Here is a 21615-nt window from a genome sequence, read left to right on the forward strand (position 1 = left end):
CCCTTAGACTATGAAGTCTGAGCAGAGGGCTTTATTAGGGCTAGATTCTGATTTTACTTATAAGACTGTAAATCAGGAGTAAAACCTGAGAAGTCAGCATTATATAGGTATAAAACTTATGCAAGTGAGATCAGAACCAAGCCCTTAATCTGTAATGAGGACAACACTTAAAATGCTCAATTTTCCCCACTCCCTTCAGAACTTCCTAACTGGAAGTTAGCCTTTTGTCTGAGATTTTCTAATGTGGCTTGTTTTCTAAAAATCAAAAACAAACTTTACTTTCACGTCCACTGTAAATCCAAAATAATGCAACTAAAATAATGGAGTTACTCTGGATTTACCCTGGAGTAAATAAAGCAGATTTTCCTGTATGTCTTTATGCATCAAAATATTTCTTAGTCTAACTTTACTTGTGTGTAGATAGTTTCTTTTAAATAGGTGCATTATACCAGCAACATTTTTTGTGTAAGCCATTTCATGATCTTGTTAAAATATGACTATTGGGTGATATAACACGAATATCTGTTGGAGGCCTAAAAGAAGGAAGCATTGTTATAAATTCAAAGTTATTATCATTTAAAGAAGAAATAGTAGACATAATTGGATAACACTGCGCTAGAAGTTTAGGGTGAACACGAGGGAAAAGTTCAAATGGTAATCTCATTTAGTTTATGCAATAATTTTTCCAGTGAAGTGGTAAGATCCTGGCCTAGACAAAGCCCTTGAAAATGAGCTGGCTGGCTGAACAGGATGATGAAAAAACTGTTTTTTGTTCTTAGTTTTTATGACTGTGAAGTACCCATCATGGTGAATGTCATAGTTCAATACCACTCTTCCTTGTACTAATGTTGGTGACAAGTGAAATTCTATTCTCAACAACTCATAATTTTGGCTGATTGGAAAGTTATTCATTAAATGACTTTTCAGCAGAACCAAAACTGCTCCTGGGTACGTATTGGTTTTGATCAAACTTTCATTGGGAAGGTTACTTCGGTTCAGGATGGAATTTCTATTCAAAATCACTGAGAAAAATCAGATAGTGTAGTAACTTGAACTAGGGCCTTCCTATGTTGTACATGACTGCCCTAACTACCAGGCCATTGGCTATCCTCAGGTAGGGTTCTCTCTTTCTCAACCTATGGTGGTGGAGCTGTTCCACTTTGTATAAATAATTAAATATTCATTGGAGCAGGGACTGGTATCTAGGTCCCTGCTGAGTGGCATAACCAACGGCATAACTCAATTCTAAATTGAGTGCACTCCCTTCCCTCATGTTTTGCAAATAATTTGAAAGGCCTCAGGTTTGTCCCAATATGTAATGGGAAAATTTTTCAAAATCTTGAAAAGTCACAGGATGGGAAAGAAAATTTTCCTACCCAGTTCTACTCATGACAATGAAGAAAGAAGCAAATAAGTAGACCAGAGCAGGGAAATTGGGTCTACTTCTTTCTACTCACAGGTTTTATATGATTCATATTATGTATCTGCATCTCTTTGTAATAGCCCTTGAAGGTCTATTTAGTTGGGAAATTAAATAAAATTTTTTTGAGCTACAAGATATTGATTGTTTTTTGTTGGTATCTCTTGTCATTGTTTATAATTTTAAACGGTCATAATGTATTATTATGGTAATACTTGAAGGGCTTTTAAAGACAATTCTAAATTAGAAAATGAAGTCATATTCAACTACGCAGTATCTCTGAAGCTGTATTAGAACCTGTTTCTGAAAATTGCTTCCTGTACCCAATTTTGAAACATGAACAAGATAGAAGTACAATTCTGTTCCCACTGAAGTCAAAAAGGGATTGGAGACTGACTTCAGCATAAGCAAGCTTAGGTACTTGTTGGAACAAAATCATTTTGTTTGACAATCATTGCATTTTAATGGCTCCACTGTGCATGGGTTGCCATTTTTTGCCATAAGGACTTCATTGTAGACTCCTGTGCCACAGGTACTGAGTTTTGTTTTTGCTGGTGCGTGCTTCTCTCTGCCCCCTCCACCCCAGGCAAGCAGCGGGCATGGCCTCGGGGGGAAGAGGATGAGTGGGGGCATGGCCTTGGGGGCAGAGCAGGGGTGGGGCCTCGGGGTGCTGTATGGGTGGAGCAGGGGGCGGGGCCAGGGTCCGCATGCCAGGACCCACAAAAGATTAATCTGGCTCTGCAGGTGCTGAGCACCCCCTAGTTTTTTTAAGTAGGTGCTTCAGCCCCAGATCACCCACAGCGTTGGTGCCTATGTCCTGTACAATGTTCATAACACCTGATTAAGAAGAGTAGAAATGAATGGTATACTTCACTACCTTTATCTTATTATTAACACTTTACTACATCTTCCCCTTTGTCAACAGATGTAAAAATTGATACAATATGTGACAGACTTTTTAACTGAGCCCAAAGAACACTGAAAACATGAAATGTATTTAATTTAGGCAGGTAAATCAAGTGATATATAAAAGTGTGTAACTTTGTTAAATCAACCTGTAACAGTAATAGAGATGGGATATATAATTTATTGCATAACTGTGTAAGACCACTTGGTGGCAGAGAACGCCAGGATTACAACTTGTGACAAAGTTCTTCCTCTACCTTGGTGGGTTTTGCGCTTATTGGCAGATTCGCTCGCCTTGGAGCTTCATGGCAGCCCTCAGTCTGGCCGTTTTTGTGAACCCACAGTCCAGGTCAACTCCTCCTGTGTCTGATCAGGAGTTGGGAGGTTTGGGGGGAACCCAGGCCCGCCCTCTACTCTGGGTTCCAGCCCAGGGCCCTGTGGAATGCAGCTGTCTAGAGTGCCTCCTGGAACAGCTACAACTCTCTGGGCTACTTCCCCATGGCCTCCTCCCAACACCTTCTTTATCCTCACCATAGGACCTTCCTCCTGGTGTCTGATAATGCTTGTACTCCTCAGTCCTCCAACAATATGTGTTCTCACTGTCAGCTCCTAGTGCATCTTGCTCCCAGCTCCTTACACCTGCACCACAAACTGAAGTGAGCTCCTTTTTAAACCCAGGTGCCCTGATTAGCCTGCCTTAATTGATTCTAGCAGCTTCTTGATTGGCTGCAGGTGTTCTAATCAGCCTGTCTGTCTTAATTGTCTCCAGAAGGTTCCTGATTGTTCTGGAACCCTCCCGGTTACCTTACCCAGGGAAAAGGGACATACTTAACCTGGGGCTAATATATCTGCCTTCTATTACTCTCCTGTAGCCATCCGGCCTGACCCTGTCACAAACTGCATTTCACTCTCATAACAGATTTGGAAGCTCTCTTTTTGAGCTTCGTGGCTGCAGAATTTTCTCTCCTGAAAATTACTCAGAGAGTAAATTAAGTTTGCTAGAGAAATGACAAACCTAATCACTAAGATTTATTGACTGTATAATCACAGCCAGCACATAAGTATTTAGAAAAAGTACAAAGGATTCCTATCACGCCTGACAAAATGACTACACCTCAGTTCAGCAAAAGAATTTAGAGATGTCCTTAACTTTAAAAATATGCTTAAGTGTTTTGCTGAATCAGGGCCTACAACTATTAGCCATACACATTTATGTGGCATTGTAAGCCATACAGTGTCTCTCTTATCTAATGATAAACAGCTGCATAAGTGACAGGTGATCGCTATGGAAGTGTTGCGTAAAAGAAGAGGTGGAGTGGTCCAGAACTTTGTTTACTTAGGGTATAACGTAAGAACATAAGAATGGCCATACTGGGTCAGACCAAAGGTCCACCCAGGATCCCGTCTACCGACAGTGGCCAATGCCAGGTGCGCCAGAGGGAGTGAAACTAACAGGTAACAATCAAGTGATCTCTCTTCTGCCATCCATCTCCAGCCTCTGACAAACAGAGGCTAGGGACACCATTCCTTACCCATCCTGGCTAATAACCATTAATGGACTTAACCTCCATGAATTTATCCAGTTCTCTTTTAAATCCTGTTGTAGTCCTAGCCTTCACAACCTCCTCAGGCAAGGAGTTCCACAGGTTGACTGTGCACTGAGTGAAGAACAACTTCATTTTGTTTGTTTTAAACCTGGTATCCATTAATTTCATTTGGTGGCCCCTAGTTCTTACATTATGGGAACAAGTAAATAACTTTTCCTTATTCACTTTCTCCACACCACTCATGATTTTATAGACCTCTATCATATCCCCCTTAGTCTCCTCTTTTCCAAGTTGAAAAGTCCTAGCCTCTTTAATCTCTCCTCATATGGGACCCGTTCCAAACCCCTAATCATTTTAGTTGCTCTTTTCTGAACCTTTTCTAATGCCAGTATATCTTTTTTGAGATGAGGGGACCACATCTGTATACAATATTCAAGATGTGGGCGTACCATGGATTTATAAAAGGGCAATAAGATATTCTCTGTCTTATTCTCTATCCCTTTTTTAATGATTCCTAACATCCTGTTTGCTTTTTTGACTGCCGCTGCACACTGCATGGACATCTTCAGAGAACTATCCATGATGACTCAAAGATCTTTCTCCTGATTAGTTGTAGCTAAATTAGCCCCTATCATATTGTATGTATAGTTGGGGTTATTTCTTCCAATGTCCATTTATCCACATAAAATTTCATTTGCCATTTTATTGCCCAATCACTTAGTTTTGTGAGATCTTTTTGAAGTTCTTCACAGTCTGCTTTGGTCTTAACTATCTTGAGCAGTTTAGTATCATAGTTTAGCCTACATAAGAAAGAAAAACCTGCTGCAGTCCCATGTTAGCCGACTCAGGGGCTGTTTCATTGCTGTGTGGACTTCAGGGACAGGCTGGAGCCTGAGCTCTGGGACCCTCCTACCTTGCTGGGTCCTAGAACCCGGGCTCCAGCCTGAGCCCGGAAGTCTACATAGCAATGAAAGAGCACGGCAAGTTCAAGTCAGCTGGCATGGGCCAACCGTGGGTTTTTCTTTGCTGTATAGACGTACCCTTAGTGCTGCGTGTCCATATTGTTATATATCATTGTTTTGTATCATTTAAAAATCAGTTAAGACTTTTTTTAAGTAAACCTTGCCTATTGTGGTAGTAGTGTTGTATTGCACTTCATTAGTGTCATATAGTCACATTTTCCAAAGAGCCTGCTGACTTTGAGTGCCAGTGTCTTGTCGTCCAACTTGGGACAACTTGAACCTGATTTTCAGAGGTGCTGAGCATCAGCAATTCCTATGCACTTCAACTGGAGTTTGGAATTGCAGCACATCTCAAAAGCATGACCAGTTGCTCAGTTTGGACATCAGAATCAGAGGGCACTTTTCATTATACAGCATTGTATATAATAGTAGAATCTATAATAGTAGAATAAAAAAATTACAAAATGATATTTTGCATTGTTAGAGTCAGCAAAAACATGCTAATATGATACAACATTTTAATTTATTTTCTATTAAGTATACATTTATTAGTTATTCCTTATTTCTTTTCTGAAAGGCCATATTCAAAGATGACAGCTCACTCAGGACACATGCTGTCATCATTCTCTTGGTCCGGAAAAATGAACAGATTTCATGGCCTTCAAACCCAGTTTGTGGAGGAGCTACACTTTATGCTTCATAAAGAAATTTGATTCTAAAATTAAAAGGGATGGATGCAATTTTTTAAAAAAATCTACTTCTCTCTATTTTTTGGTTCTTCATGTGTAAAATGACAGGTTTCAGAGTAACAGCCGTGTTAGTCTGTTTTTGCAAAAAGAAAAGGAGTACTTGTGGCACCTTAGAGACTAACCAATTTATTTGAGCATAAGCTTTCGTGAGCTACAGCTCACTTGTAAAATGTCACCCCAGATCCAGCCTGAAAGGTCGACATAAAGGGAAGAAAGCCACAGGAGCCCTGGACCAAAAGGTTGAGGCAGTCTGCACACAGGGAGACCCTTTGGCAGTATTCGGAGGAGAAGGTGATCTTCTTCTCTCTCCAGGAAATGCAAGGGTCACGCTGCTCCAGTCAAGTGCCACCAAAAATTAGGGGAAATGTGGGGAATGTATTGCATTGAACTGTGGCCCTGGATTACAGCCTTTAGGGGCACCATTTCCTGAGTCACTGACTCAGCGGAAAGGAAGCTGGAAGAGAACATGTGTCATGCCTTTATTTTGAAATGTTAGGTGGGTCTCAAAAAACTTGTTTGTGGTGTGCTACTTTGTGACTTCCCCTATAAACACCAAAGGTCTGGCTTTGTCTCCATCTTATGCAAGATAAGGAGGGTTGGCACTACAGAATTTCCACATTCTCTCTATGTGGCCTTCCTTTTTACTGCCATAGTGCTGCTACTCCTTCTGTAGCAAGAGCAGAAAGGATCTATTTGCAGAAAACATATGGAGTTTTGTGTCTGATCCTGCACACCCTTACACAGTTCAGTCAGCCCACTGAAACTACTCCTGTGAGTATGGACAGCTCAACTGGTTAACAGTTTGCAAGATCAGGACCCTTCCCATGGTCTTATTCCAAATTACAAAGCTTATTGACATGAAGACTGTGGATGCCATTCTGAGGATGAAATGAAAACAACGATAATGAATCATTATCATACCATATTTACGGTCAGGCTTGACAAATCCCTGGCTGGGATTATTTAGTTGGGGATTAGGTCCTGATTTGAGCAGGGGGTTGGACTAGATGGCCTCCTGAGGTCCCTTCCAACCCGGAATATTCTATGATTCTGTGATCCACACCTGGTCTAGATGGGGGAGGGGATGATGTATTATAAAGGCTACAAAGGGAAAGTGATAAATAATATACCAGTAGTGGTCGTTCTAAACAATGCCTTTGGAAACAAAGGTTGGTTTTTTAAGAAGTATGGAGGGGTGCCATGTGATGGATGCAGACAGGGCCAACTCCAGACCACAGGTATCTCCAAAAGCAAAACTGTGATTGGCTAGGAGTTTCAGACTCTGTGGTGGAAACCCTAAATAGCCAGGGGATATGAGCTCAGAGGTTTATGGCTTTTCAGTGGAAGAGGTTTTATTTATTTTTTTTTTATTGAGAATCAAATGTTTATAGCTGTCTTAACAGGAGAGAAAGTACACTTATTTAGCATTTGATATTCTAGAATCACTCTTCAGCTAGTGGAAAACATTATTAATATTTTAAATTTAACAGCTAGGTCAAAGCTGGAAAAAACCTTCCAAACACGGGTTACATTCCACATGGCTGTCTGTCAAAGATGCTATTTTAAGCTACGCAAACAGGACTGGGTTTCTAGGGCCCTGTCCACAATGTCTAAGGATATGATGATAGTATCTTTCCAGAAACACCTGTTTGATCATGGTTCTAGTTTAAGGTCCAAACTCAGTTTCCTTGGCCAATACAGATAGGGAGCAAGGATGAGATATGGAAGAAGTGACTTAAAAGTCATTGAAAGTAATTGGGATTGGTGCTTCCAGGTCCCTTACATGCTCTTGAAAATTGTACCTGAAGTTGAAAACAAAAATCTTTTGTTTTTTTTTGTTTCTTGCCATCAGCCCATTTTGAGTAGCACATATACCTCCTGCAAGTCAGTGCATTTCAGTGACACCCTTCTCACTGAAGGAAGCTGTAAAATCAGTTTGCATCTAGCAACTTGACAAGAGGTTTGCAAATGCTGAGGTCATTAGAAACCATGCATAAGCAAAATTCAGCATCTTATCGTGGGTATTATATATGCTTTTAGTTTAATTTCAACAAGTAACATGACATGAAATCTGAGTAATGATAGTTACCAGAGATGCACAGAATGCCTCTAAAATCAGTTAAGAGGCAAACTGTGACAAGTTGATTTCAGTGGCAATATTGCTTATGGGATCTGTCAAGGTTCCTTCCCCACTCTGAACTCTAGGGTACAGATGTGGGGACTTGCATGAAAACCCCCTAAGCTTATTTTTACCAGCTTAGGTTAAAACTTCCCCAAGGTACAAACTATTTTACCTTTTGCCCTTGGACTTTATTGCTGCCACCACCAAGCGTCCAACAAATATATAACAGGGAAAGAGCCCGCTTGGAAACGTCTTTCCCCCCAAAATACTCCCCAAACCCTACACCCCCTTTCCTGGAGAAGACTTGATAAAAATCCTCACCAATTTCCGTAGGTGAACACAGACCCAAACCCTTGGATCTTAAGAACAATGAAAAGGCAATTAGAATCATAGAATATCAGAGTTGGAAGGGACCTCAGGAGGTCATCTAGTCCAACCCCCTGCTCAAAGCAGGACCAATCCCCAATTTTTGGCCCAGATCCCTAAATGGCCCCCTCAAGGATTGAACTCACAACCCTGGGTTTAACAGGCCAATGCTCAAACCACTGAGCTATCCCTCCCCCTAGGTTCTTAAAAGAATTTTAATTGAAGAAACAGTAAAAGAATCACCTCTGTAAAATCAGGATGGTAAATACCTTACAGGGCAATCAGATTCAAAACATAAGAGAATCCCTCTAGGCACAACCTTAAGTTACAAAAAGACACAAAAACAGGAATATACATTCCATTCAGCACAGCTTATTTTATCAGCCATTTAAACAAAACAGAATCTAGTGCATATCTAGCTAGATTACTTATTACGTTTTAAGACTCCATTCCTTTTCTGTTCTCAGCAAAAGCATCACACAGACAGCGAGAACCTTTGTTTCTCCCCCCACCACCCCCGCCAGCTTTGAAAGTATCTTGTCTCCTCATTGGTCATTTTGGTCAGGTGCCAGCGAGGTTATCCTAGCTTCTTAACCCTTTACAGGGGAAAGCGTTTTTCCTCTGGCCAGGAGGGATTTTAAAGGTGTTTACCCTTCCTTTTATATTTATGACACGATCTATGATCATTTTTGAACCTATTGTGTATTTGTTGAGAAGCAGGTCACAACATAGCCCAATGCCGCTCCTGCAGTTCCTTTCCTTTTGTCCTAGGATTATGACCAGTTGTTCCTCATTACTGTTTAATGGAAAATCTTATCTTTTAATAGGATGGTCGAGGAGAAAGGAGACAAAAAATCAGGGGAATAGAATGCACATGGAGGGAGGAGGAGAGATTACACAGGTAGGAGAAGAGATACAATGCATAATGATATATGAAAGGGGGTCAAGCGAAATCACAGAGCAGAGACAAAAGCAAAGCTTTTCCCCAGGTGGAACAGCTCTTTCTGCCCCCACACCTCTGATGGGCTCTTCTTTTTGCTATTGAAGTGCTGTCCTCTACTGTCTGCTCACAGCAGGGCAAACTGGTTGAAATTTGTTCCAGGAAAATTGCTTGTCATTTATCTAATAACATGCTGACACACAAACCTTATTTCCTAGTCCCAGTCACTGTGAACTTGGTCAAGCCTACAAAAGTTATTAACCCTGTCACAAGACTGCCAATTCCATTGGTGGGTGTAACAATGGTAAACTTTAAAAAAACAAACTTCTATAACATTTGCTTCTGCCACGATGACTACCTTGTGATTTTTCCTTTAAAATGTCACAGTTAACTCACTTTCCTACTCATTAGGCAGTACTGATAATCTGCTTTCTGGTCATTTGGTTTGGGAAGCTGTTCTAGCCACCCTCCCCACATTCCCCTTGAGTTGCAATAATGTCATAACACCAGTCTTCACACTTCCAATACAGCCTAACATAGTGTGTTATATCATTTGTTTCCATAAAGCAATGAGCGTTTAGCTTACACTGAGATACTGGCAAGGTAAAGAATTAACATACTGAGTATAAACACTGAGTAATCCTATTAGATAAAGCAGCAGGCCAGCTCTGCTGCATTATAGTGTCCTATCATCTGAAATCTATTGTCTAAATGCTTCAGAGAACAGAAGACTTTTCAGATAAAAACACGCCACATAAAACAATAGGGGAAGAGGTATAATCCTAGAATGAGAACCACAGTGTAGCAAGGCATAATTTGAGAGGCCCTGCCACCCAGCAGAATCTACAGCCCAGAGTCAGGCAGCCAGGCTCCCTATACAATGCGTGGGGAGAGTAGGGTGCCTGAAAAAGGGACACACAGAAGCCAGCATTGAGTCGGGAGCTGACTAAGCTAGCCAGTAAGAAATGTTGAGGAGATGGGTATGGTCTAAACTCTGCCATTCAAAAGGGACTTGGGTGCCTAAGTCTGAGTCAGGGAGAAGTGCCTATGTCTGCTCAGGATTCACAGCCCTTTCTCACAAAAAACGGAGAAGGAGCCTACTCTTATCCCTTAGTGGTCAGAACACTCATCCAGGATGTGGGAGAACCAGGTTAAAATCTCTCCTCTGCCTCATGGGAAGAAGGAACTTGAACCCATGTCTTCTACCTCGCGGGTGAGTACCCTGATCTCTAGGCTATGGGGTAGTCTATGATAAGGGTCCCTCAATCAAGCTGTTCAACTTTGTATGAAGTAGATAAACAGTCACTGGATCAGAGACTGGACCCTCAGTCTCCCACTTCCTAGGTGAATCCCCTAACCACCAAGCTATAGAGGAATTCTCACACTCTCACTCTGGCCCAATGACTATTTAAGTATTTCAAATACTAGGGCTTAGGTGTGCACACTGTAACAAGCAAGATTTAGTTGGCTTTGTGCATGCCCACTACTAGAAATGTATGCATTTAAGAGACTTTATCAGTGGATGTGTAGTGCTTAGGGATTTTAGACACCTACAGGGTTAAGCTGCAGCTGAGGACCTAAATGTTGGACTTAGGTGTCTAAATCAATAGTTAGGCACTTAAATTCCTTTGTGGATCTAGCCCTTAGTGCCTAGAAGTAGAACAGATCCATATTAAGGCATCTAAAGAAGAGCTTGATACTGCTCCTCCTGAAGCCAGTAGCAAAACTCTCATTGATTTCAGTGCTGTAAGATTGGACCCAAGGTGGTCTGTTTTTAAAGATGCTAGGCACCCACTGCTCCTACTCAAGTCGACAGCAGAGAAAGGGTAAAAATATTATTAACACTTAAAATTTGTATATGGTATAGTGCATTGGAAAGTTACCTTATTCATCTCTGCATCTTCCTGAAAACCATTCTTATGACATAGGTACCCTTTAGAGATCCATTTTTTTATTCTGAGTAAGAGATAAAGCAAAGATTTTGGAGTTGGCACTAGGTTGAAGGGTACAGGAAGAGTTCTCCCCTCTTCAAAGTAGGAAAACCAGAGTTTAGCCCTAGCAAACTTCCATTCCACATCAGCATCATCCTGTAAGACAGAAATATGACTATCAAAACAATGCTAACAATGTCTTCATTATTAAAATTACCCTAGCCAATGGCATTTGTGTTTTGAACAAGAATGGATGACATGAATACCAAGCAGATCCAATTACTATTTTTACCTATGAAGAAATGAAACATTAATTATGCAAATTGTTTGTTAATCTGAGAAAAGCAAAGGGATGGACCTAGGAAAAGGTAAATGTAGTTTGACTATCAGCTCCTTCATAGTGAGTGCTATTAGTCTGTAAAAAGTGTCTATCCATTGACACTTTTCGAAATTAGACTGGAGAAAAGGAAAGGCCTCAAGTCAGCAAAGCACATAAGCATATGCTTAACTTTAAGCTTGATGTTGATTTTTAAACACATGCATAAGTGCTTCATTGAATAGGGATGGCTTTAAGCACATGCTTAAAATAGAGCATGAGACATTAAACTGACCATTTGTAGGAGTATTCTATGGCACTTTTTCTAAGATTAACCACATTTTCCTGCTTAATTTCCAATTTGCTTCCATTATGGTACATTCTGTCTAAATTTTGTTTGCAGTTTCAGTTGGATGCAGCATCCTTTCTTACTTTTTTCCCTATAAACAGCTGCTGAGTTCTGTCCCAGAGATAAGCGCATTTCAGTGGTCAGTGAAGTGGCTGCTCTGTATCCCTTAACTATATTTTGCAGGCATGTGGTTTAAGACTAAGTGAATATCTGTAAAATGCGATGGGATCACTGAATAAAGTATGTTACACACTGGGTGCCATTAAAAATTAAACATTTACCACAGTATAGTGTCAATTCTTACTGGTGACATATTCTAAATATAAGAAACACTATAGGAAAGTCAGTTGTGAAATAGACTTTTTTGTTCACTTCTGGGTGGCATACACTGTTAGCGTAAAAGAGTAACAGTAAAACACAAAACATAATTAGACAACAATAATGTAAGTCAAACCCTACAGTTCCACTTAGTACTCACACCAGCAGAAACACCGCTGAATTCAAAGTGTTTTGCTTGTGCAAGGACTCAAGGATTTGATATTATTCTCCTCTTGAGTGCAGCAGATGAGCATTGCCAGTGATCATACACAAAGACTCTGGCACTGGGCTAAGTTATTTTAAGGCATACATCTCTGCCCCTTCCTTCATCATTTTATACACAGGTCAATTTTTAAGACTAGATATGGTTTAAAGATCTCACTACCTGCACTTTTTGGATAAAATTAAATTGCTCCATTTTCTTTATCCTTTCCTTTTGTTTTATTCTTGATGTTTGGTTTGTGGCATGGCTGGAGACTGTAGAATGTCATAAGGCCCTCCCAAGCGCTTTCAATATGACCCGTAAGGAAAGAGAGATATTTCCAGAGGTGAAAGTAAGCTGGTATGGTCCGGTACGGCGTACCGGCAAGAGCCAGTAATTACTTACTAAATTTTCATTGTAAATGTTCCCCATGTGACTAAGTTTCTGCCTCTGGGCATGCATACTGCAGCTGCACTCTAGGCACCTGGGTGCCCGCTAATGCCGAAGCCTCAGTGTGATTCACAAACCAGGAGAAGATAGGCAGAGAAAGTCTATCTGGCCTATGGGGCCTGATCAGAGCACACCTAACTCCACACTAAATGGCCAGGATGGAGAAGGTCTACCTCCTTTGTAACTTTTAGTCCCGCATTAGGGTACTCACTCAGGGTGTGAAGACCCTGATTCAATTCCCCTCTGTGACTGATGGGGCAAAAGATTGGAAAAGGGGTCCCCAATTCTCAGCTGAGTGTCCTAGCTACTGGACTATGGGATGCTCTGATGTTGGACTCTCTCAATCTCTCCAAATGAAGTTGTTCCACTTTAATTAAAATATTAATTGGGACAAAGAAAGAGTGCGAGTCACTTTATTGTGAGAAGTTATTCTTAAAAATTTATAAGATGATCTGGCCATTTATTTCCCACAACACCCAAAAGTTTGTGTGGATTTTTACCAGCTTATTACATTGAAGATTCTGTTCAGTAGAGAAAAAAGCAGAGTTGCTGACAAATTAAAATGATGTATTGGATTTGCCTATAGGTTGGATATGAATAAGGATTCTATTCTAACAGAAAAAATAGGGGCACCACTCAAATAATAATTTCAAATTAGAGATGGAAAAGACTTGCAAGATCAGCTAATGCATCGCTTTCTAGCACTGTTCTATAGTATTTTTTTAGGACGTTGTCCAGTCTAGTTCTTACTGCTCCAAGCATTGGAGTTACATCGCTTTCAGCTACTTTCAGTTTCACCACCAACAATTTGGAAGGAATGTATGGTGTTTATCTAAGCCAAAAATAACTCCAGGTTGTTTCTCTGGAACAAAAAGATATTTATATGTAGAAAATAAGAGTTTGTCATAATGTGCATTTTCTTATACACTAAACCTCAAGGAGCTATAACCAGTCACATATAATTATAAAATAAAGTTTTACCTCAATCTCCTGGAAAGAGCTGTTGATCATTGCAATTAGCATGTTCAATAAAACAATGACCATAGTAACATTATAGACTCCATAAAGGACATAACCAATATTCTCAATAAATTTGTGTTTATAATTAATGACAACTGATTTCACTTCTGAAAGTCCGAATATAGCCCAGAACAATGTCTTAAAGCTTTCTTCAACTCTGAAAGGAAAAACAGAACATGGTCATATCCTCCTGAAAAAGATTTATAAAAACTGTTTTCATAAACAAGTCACAGCTCTTTACCTACCATATACACGTCTCCTGAATGAAACTGTAGAAGTCTGATCTTATTGATATTATCCATCATACACTTAATGTAATAAGCACTCCCATTAGAAACTGCTTCGTAATAACAAAGTTTAAATTTTAAGGCATAAACGATAAAGCCAACTAATTTAGCAGCAGGCAGGAGAGAGGAGGAGAGCAAAGAACCAGGGGTTGCAGTGCACAGGAGGAGAGACATTCATTCACTGGATCTACCTTAGAAGGGAGTTTAATACAAAGGGACATGATAAAAGTATATAAAATAATGAATGGTACAGAGAAGGTAGACTGGGAACTTCCATTTTCCTATCTCCTAATACAAGAACATGGGGACTGTCAATGAAATTAAAAACTGATAAAAAGAAATAAGTTTTCACACACATTTGATTAAACTGTGAAACTCACTGACACAGGAAGTTTTTGTGGCCAAGAATTTAAGATTAAAAATGGAATTGATGTTTTATATGGAGATCAAGAATATCCAGAGTTATAATTAAATAACAAACATTTTGGAAGGGATATTAAACCTCACATTTCAGGGTTTAAGCAAATCTCTAACTATTAAACATCAGGATCAGACCTCTTGGGGAGGGGAGGGCAGGATCAGATTATCCCACATCTACCTACAGAGCAGTTCTTACACCTCCCTCTGAAGCAGCTGGTTTTGACCACTACTGGGGACAGAATACTGGATTGAATGGAACTTGAATCTGATCCAATCTGGCAATTGCTATGTTCCTACATCTTCCTCCGCTGTGGGTAATGGTTCTCTTCTGTGCTGAAATTTCCTTTGAAAAAAATGAAACTGGTGCACAGCTGGCATATGCAGCCTACTAGGGCACATGCGATGTGTTGGCCCAAATTTCTAATGTTAGTTTAAGCAGCTGCACCTCATGGAGAAGCCTCTGGGCCAAACCAGTGGTGACATAAGTAACATGTATGTAAATTGGTATCAATGACAAAGCAACACAACTTACACTGATTTGGCATTCATTGGGTCTGCAAAATGAGAGTGACTTATAGGCAGAAGGGTAGGAGGGTAACTGTAGAAAAAATAGCAACTACCATTAGCATGGCAAAGGTAGCCTCTACCTTAACTTACACCAGCACCATTCCCAGCACAGCTCTCTTGGGATCAGGTTTAAACCTGATGTAAACATGCCACGTCTTGTGCTGAACCCTGTCTATTTTATTCAGCCGAGTATTGATCATTATTTATATTGTGGTAGCATCTACCATCCCCTATCACGGATCAGGCTTGGATCATTGTTCTAGGTGCCCTTTGTAACAAAGAGATGGCCCTTGCCCCAGAAAGCATACAATCTAAGTCCAATTTATGTTCAATGGAGTCACTCCAGATATGCCCCAGTGTAACTGGGATAAAAATCTTATCCTTGATTTCAATTATATCTTAGTGGCACCAGGACTACAGAGAAAGTTACCACTCACTACAAGAGCAAGAGATTTAATAAAAGATGGGAATCTTATACCACACATTATGACACTTAGTACATTAATGCATTCAGTTCAAGTAGCTCTCCTTCTACAAAATGATGTGCAATTGTTAACATTTAAACAGGAGTAATACTTACGTTGTGAATGCTTCATTTTGTTTGGCCCCACGGTAGTAGGAATAGAGATTAAACATTCCTATCATGAAGGCCACAAACACCATGATAAATATTACCATGAACTTGAAGATGTCTTTCACAGTTCTGCCAAGTGATATCTGTAGAGGTCCAAAGCTTTCATTGGCTGGGAGAATGTAGGCTATTCTGGAGAAACTTAAAACAACAGCAATTGCGTACAGGCCTTCAGATATGATTTGTGGATCAGATGGATCCCAGTTTATTCTTGCTAGAAATAAAAGATGAGAGTTTCTTGTAACTGGGCTGAAGTATACTTTAGGCTATTCATGGGATTATGCTCTTTTGGTTAGAAAAGAAAGAGTGGCCCAGATCCTTTGCTAGTGTAACCTGGCACTGAAATCAATAGAGGTATGCAGCTCGGGTGCTGGCTCGCTCTTTAGTTTTTCTTTTACCGTATTTTGAAAATGAAATGCAATGCAGCCACTTACAAAGAGAGAGGCCAATTTTCAGACTTGGGTGCCGAAATGAGGGCACCTGATTATGCACCTAAAATATACACATATAGTGCCTCCTTTGAGTGAAATCACTGATCGCTCTCACGACTCAGCTTCTTGGTAGCATGGGCCCCTACCTGCCAATGTGAGTGCCCAAACTGAGTCCACAGCAATGAATTTTTAATGTGCTCAGCAAACTCCTTGCATGAAGATCCTTCCATCAACCAAGGCTAGAGAAAGAAACATGCTTTCTCAAGTCTAACACAGAAATGGGCTAGTTGCCCCAACATCTAATGCCCCTGAACAACAACATTTCAAAACATCATTATATATAACACAGAAAATGATGTTCCTGTCCCAGAAACTCAGTGGAGAGCTAACATTTACGCACCACAACAAATAAATGAATGACTCACTGTGTGAGCTTAGACATGGAATGGACTCATTTAGATTATGTACATTTGCTTGTGAACAGGACCTTTTTTAGATGTAGTTCATTTCTTGTAATTACATATCTGTTCAGCAAATTGCTGAGCTCCCCCTGGGGATTTCATTGCATTTTGCATTCTAAAACCAAGAGGTTGGACCCCTACTTTAAGTGCAAAATGGAATGCAACCTTAACTATGAAATCACAACCGGTGCCTCTATAATACTAATGTCAATTGAAGCTCCACTAATACAGTTCTATAGCATGGACTAGAGAGAAGAATTTTGCTTGGCAACCTTAGAAATCCAGTGCAACTTAAACACTGGTCCCTGTTTATAAAGGCAATAGTTTGCTGTAATTTATAATTGAATTCATGTTTAACTAGCTGTTTTTAATAATTTCCCACAGATGGAATTTTTAATCCATGTTCATACTTCAAAAATGTATTTGTAGTGCTCTATAGCACATATATTCATCATACTGCTTTTATACATCCTGGGTAATGAAGCCAGGCAACCTGCTATGTATCAGCAGAAGTGTGTTCGAGATACTGGTATAAACAAACATAACACCGAATGTAATGAAGAGAGTAAAAAATAAAGTTGGGTGAAAAATTAATCCAATCTGATTGAGAGACTACATAAAGAATTAGAAATGTATTAACATAGAAACAATTCTTCTTCGTCCTATATTTAAGTCTGAATTCTGTGAATTCAACTCACCCAATGTGTAGTAACTTATGTTGGAATCCAATGTTGCAGTTGTAAAGTTCTTCACATTAGTAATTGCATCAAAAATGACCTGGGCTCTGGAAGCATGCCAAAATGCCATAAATCTTGCAATGAATGATGCTGCAAAAATGGCTAACATACCAAAATCAAGCATATTCCATAACTCAAACAGATATTCCTTGGGCCCTTGAGACCAAATTTCTTTACATTCAGCCCATATCATGCCTGCGTAAGAGAGAAGAGAGAATATACTTCATTAATTTTTAACTTCATATTAATCCTCTTTAATATTATATTATGAATAGGATGTGATCTTGGAAGCAGTCAAACTGGAAAGCATTTCTGCTTATAGATTCTGAATTCCTTTTTGATGTGCAAATCATAGTCTTCAACAGAGAATGAAGGAAAATTAATTGTCTCTCCCATTCCAACAGGAGGGCTAATTCTTTTCTCATGACAGTTTTATATTGGTGTATCTCCACTGACTTCCTATGAATTTACCTCAGTGTAAGGGACAAAAGACTGTTTACATTACTCACAGTATTTCACTGACTTCAGTTGATAATGGGACTCCTCACAGGTGAAATTCACCTCTGTACAGAGAACAAGCACAAAGCCTGTGCTTCATTTAAATCACACATAAGCCCCACCTAGTTTGAGGGCTTATGTGGGACTTAAGCAATGCATGGGCCTTGTGCTTGCTTTATGGATTTTCTCTCATGTGAGTAAATCAAAGCTGCTTTAAAACACTAACCCATACAAAAATGGTTGACAAGTATAATTTCGGTAAGTTCTACGGACTGTGTTATGTGTTATGCAGGAGATCAGACAAGATGATCATAATTATGCTAAATTCTAATTAGTGTTGGCTTCTCATTATTCTTCTCAGTACGAACAATAAACTTCCTGTGAGAAGCAACATCAGCATTACAGACATTTGCTGGTCATTATAAATACCAGATGACCTACAGTAGATCAGCACAGTAGCACATGAAGCTAATGTGACATTTTATCAATTCCCTCTGCTCGACCATCTGAAAAGTAATTGAAGGAAGCTGTTTTTCCTTGGATAAAGTAAAATGAAAGATATGCTGCCTTTTATATCTTTATCAAGGGCTGTGAGGATATGTCAGCAAAATCTCTTTTTTCTAGCTGTTTGAAAGGTAAATTAAAAATTTATTAATAAAAACATGTCATGGGAAAACTACTGTGTGTTTCAGATGCGACACTCAAATCCACTTTACACATTAGTGTGTGGGGATCTAATAGCAGAATGGGCCTGATCCAGTGTTCCTTAAAGTGATTTGTGTTGTTATATGGGCTCAATTCAACAAATTCTTATTAATGTGAGTAGCCCCTTCTCATGCATGTAATATTATTATTCTTACATACTGATTTTTGTCTGTATATCCCAAAGTAGTGTACAAAGGATAGTATCATTATCCCCATTTTACAGAGGGAGAAAACAGAGGCACAGAGCAATGAAGTGCTTTGTCCAAGGTTCAACAGCAGGCCAGTTGCAGAACCAGGAATAGAAGCTGTGTTCTCATTAACCGCCTATTGGACACCTCTTGTCTTCCATGAGACTGCCTGCATAAGTAATGACTAGTCATATGAGTAAGGAGCAGGCTTAATATTTCCGAAATAAAATAATGGAAAGTTTGTATTTGTTCATTTACCCAAAAGCCATCAAATAATATTAAGGTACCATAGCATTCAATCTGTCAGTATACTGCATTCTTTTTCATTACTGTATCATTTTAAAGGTAAGAAGAAAATACCCTCTGTTATAGCTATGAAATAGCCTTGTAGGTTTCTGGAGAGAGTTGATAACACAAGCTACAATCATTTTACCAATGATATATTATATCTATCAAATTATATGAAATTTTGTGTAGGACGTTTTCCTTATTTTTCAGTTAGTGTCAATTAAAACCTCACCCAGAGTAACTGTTTAAAATACAATATATGTGACATCCATATAAGATCATGGCAGTAACTCATTTTTGATAAACAGTTACTTGTATTATATTTTAGGCACCACAATGAAGTATTATACAATCATTTCACACAGTTTTGCTCCTAAATCAGATTACAATATATAGATTTTATTAATACAATTAAAGTTCTTAGACTGAATAATTTATTTATTCATTTATTACTACATGAAATATAAGTGCTAAATAATTTACAGGCTATACTACTATATTCATTTATTTGGTTAAATATTATAAAGTAAGGAGATTATTAATGCTTTTTAGGACTATAGAAATGACAATATATGGTATGTTTCAGAGTAGCAGCCGTGTTGGTCTGTATCCGCAAAAAGAAAAGGATTACTTGTGGCACTTTAGAGACTAACAAATTTATTTGAGCATAAGCTTTCGTGAGCTACTGCTCACTTCATCGGATGCATGCAGTGGAAAATACAATAGGGGGATTTTATATACACAGAGAACATGAAACAATGGGTGTTACCATACAGACTGTAATGAGAGCGATCAGGTAAGGTGAGCTATTACCAGCAGGAAAAAAAAGAAAAAAACCCTCCAACATCAAAAACCCTTTTGTAGTGATAATCAAGGTGGGCCATTTCCAGCAGTTGACAAGAATGTGTGAGGAACAGTAGGGGGGAAAAATAAACATTGGGAAATAGTTTTACTTTGTGTAATGACACATCCACTCCCAGTCTTTATTCAAGCCTAATTTAATGGTGTCCAGTTTGCAAATTAATTCCAATTCAGCAGTTTCTCATTGGAGTCTGTTTTTGAAGGGGTTTTTTTTTGTTGTAATATTGCGACTTTTAGGTCTGTAATCAAGTGACCAGAGAGATTGAAGTGTTCTCTGACTGGTTTTTGAATATTATAATTCTTGACATCTGATATATGTGATATATGCCATCAAATGTGCCAGCAATGCCCCTCTTCCATGTACATTGGCCAAACAGGACAGTCTCTACGTAAAAGAATAAATGGACACAAATCAGACGTCAAGGATAATAACCTGACTGTCTCATTTTGTGGTCTTAATTAGTATTCCTTCATTTTAAATCTTTTCAGCATTTGTATACTATTCAGCATTTGTGTACATGTTTACAGTATGAGATTTCAAGTGTAGATAAGCTACTTATTTACAACAGAATATTTCAAGTGTGGATAGACTACATGTTGACCAGATAGACCACTATGAAGAGGAGATTTGAAAGTGGTGCAAGCAGGGACAGTGAAAACAACTGAAAAAAGAACAGGAGTACTTGTGGCACCTTAGAGACTAACAATTTATTAGAGCATAAGCTTTCGTGGCTACAGCCCACTTCATCGGATGCATAGAACGGAACATATAGTAAGAAGATATATACACACATACAGATAAGTTGGAAGTTACCATACAAACTGTGAGAGGCTAATTAGTTAAGATGAGCTATTCTCAGCAGGAGTAAAAACTTTTGTAGTGATAATCAAGATGGCCCATTTAGGCAGTTGACAAGAAGGTGTGAGGATACTTAACTTAAGGAAATAGATTCAATATGTGTAATGACCCAGCCACTCCCAGTCTCTATTCAAACCCAAGTTAATGGTATCTAGTTTGCATATTAATTCAAGCTCAGCAGTTTCTCCTTGGAGTCTGTTTTTGAAGCTTTTCTGTTGCAAAATTGCCACCCTTAAATCTTTTACTGAGTGGCCAGAGAGGTTGAAGTGTTCACCTACCGGTTTTTGAATGTTAAGATTCCTGATGTCAGATTTGTGTCTATTTATTCTTTTGCATAGAGACTGTCTGGTTTGGCCAATGTACATGGCAGAGGGGCATTGCTGGCACATGATGGCATATATCACATTGGTAGATGTGCAGGTGAACGAGGCCCTGCTGGCATGGCTAATGTGATTAGGTCCTATGATGGTGTCAATTGAATAAATATGTGGACAGAGTTGTCATCTGGTTTTGTTGCAAGGATAGGTTCCTGGGTTAGTGTTTTTGTTGTGTGGTTGCTGGTGAGTATTTGCTTCAGGTTGGGGGGCTGTCTGTAAGCGAGGACTGGTCTGTCTCCCAAGATCTGTGAGAGTGAGGGATCATTTTTCAGGATAGATTGTAAATCTTTGATGATGTGCTGGAGAGGTTTTAGTTGGGGGCTGAAGGTGACAGCTAGTGGCATTCTGTTATTTTCTTTGTTGGGCCTGTCCTGTAGTAGGTGACTTCTGCGTACTCTTCTGGCTCTGCCAATCTGTTTTTTCACTTCAGCAGGTGGGTATTGTACTTTTGAGAATGCTTGATAAAGATCTTGTAGTGTTTGCCTCTGTCTGAGGGATTGGAGCAAATGTGGTTGTATCTTAGAGCTTGGCTGTAGACAATGGATCGTGTGGTGTGTCCTGGATGGAAGAGGGAGGCATGTAGGTAAGTATAGCGGTCAGTAGGTTTCCGGTATAGGGTGGTGTTTATGTGACCATCGCTTATTAGCACAGTAGTGTCCAGGAAATGGACTGCTTGTGTGGATTGGTCTAGGCTAAGTGAACTGAAT

General features: G+C 39.4%; 1 protein-coding gene across 1 annotated transcript in view; it reads right to left on the bottom strand.

The window, feature by feature from the left end:
• The window catches only part of TRPC6 (transient receptor potential cation channel subfamily C member 6), a 182741-nt gene that overhangs the window by 10909 nt on the left and 150217 nt on the right, over positions 1 to 21615 (bottom strand). Inside the window, exons 6-9 of the mRNA XM_084617824.1 lie at positions 17094 to 17327; positions 15453 to 15717; positions 13560 to 13755; positions 10896 to 11099 (exon numbers count right to left, since the gene is read on the bottom strand). Of these exons, the coding sequence (XP_084473950.1) occupies positions 10896 to 11099; positions 13560 to 13755; positions 15453 to 15717; positions 17094 to 17327 (899 nt within the window). The remainder of the gene's footprint in view (positions 1 to 10895; positions 11100 to 13559; positions 13756 to 15452; positions 15718 to 17093; positions 17328 to 21615) is intronic.

Source organism: Lepidochelys olivacea (assembly GCF_965140295.1).
Source record: "Lepidochelys olivacea isolate rLepOli2 genome assembly, chromosome: 1".
Taxonomy (NCBI): domain Eukaryota; kingdom Metazoa; phylum Chordata; order Testudines; family Cheloniidae; genus Lepidochelys; species Lepidochelys olivacea.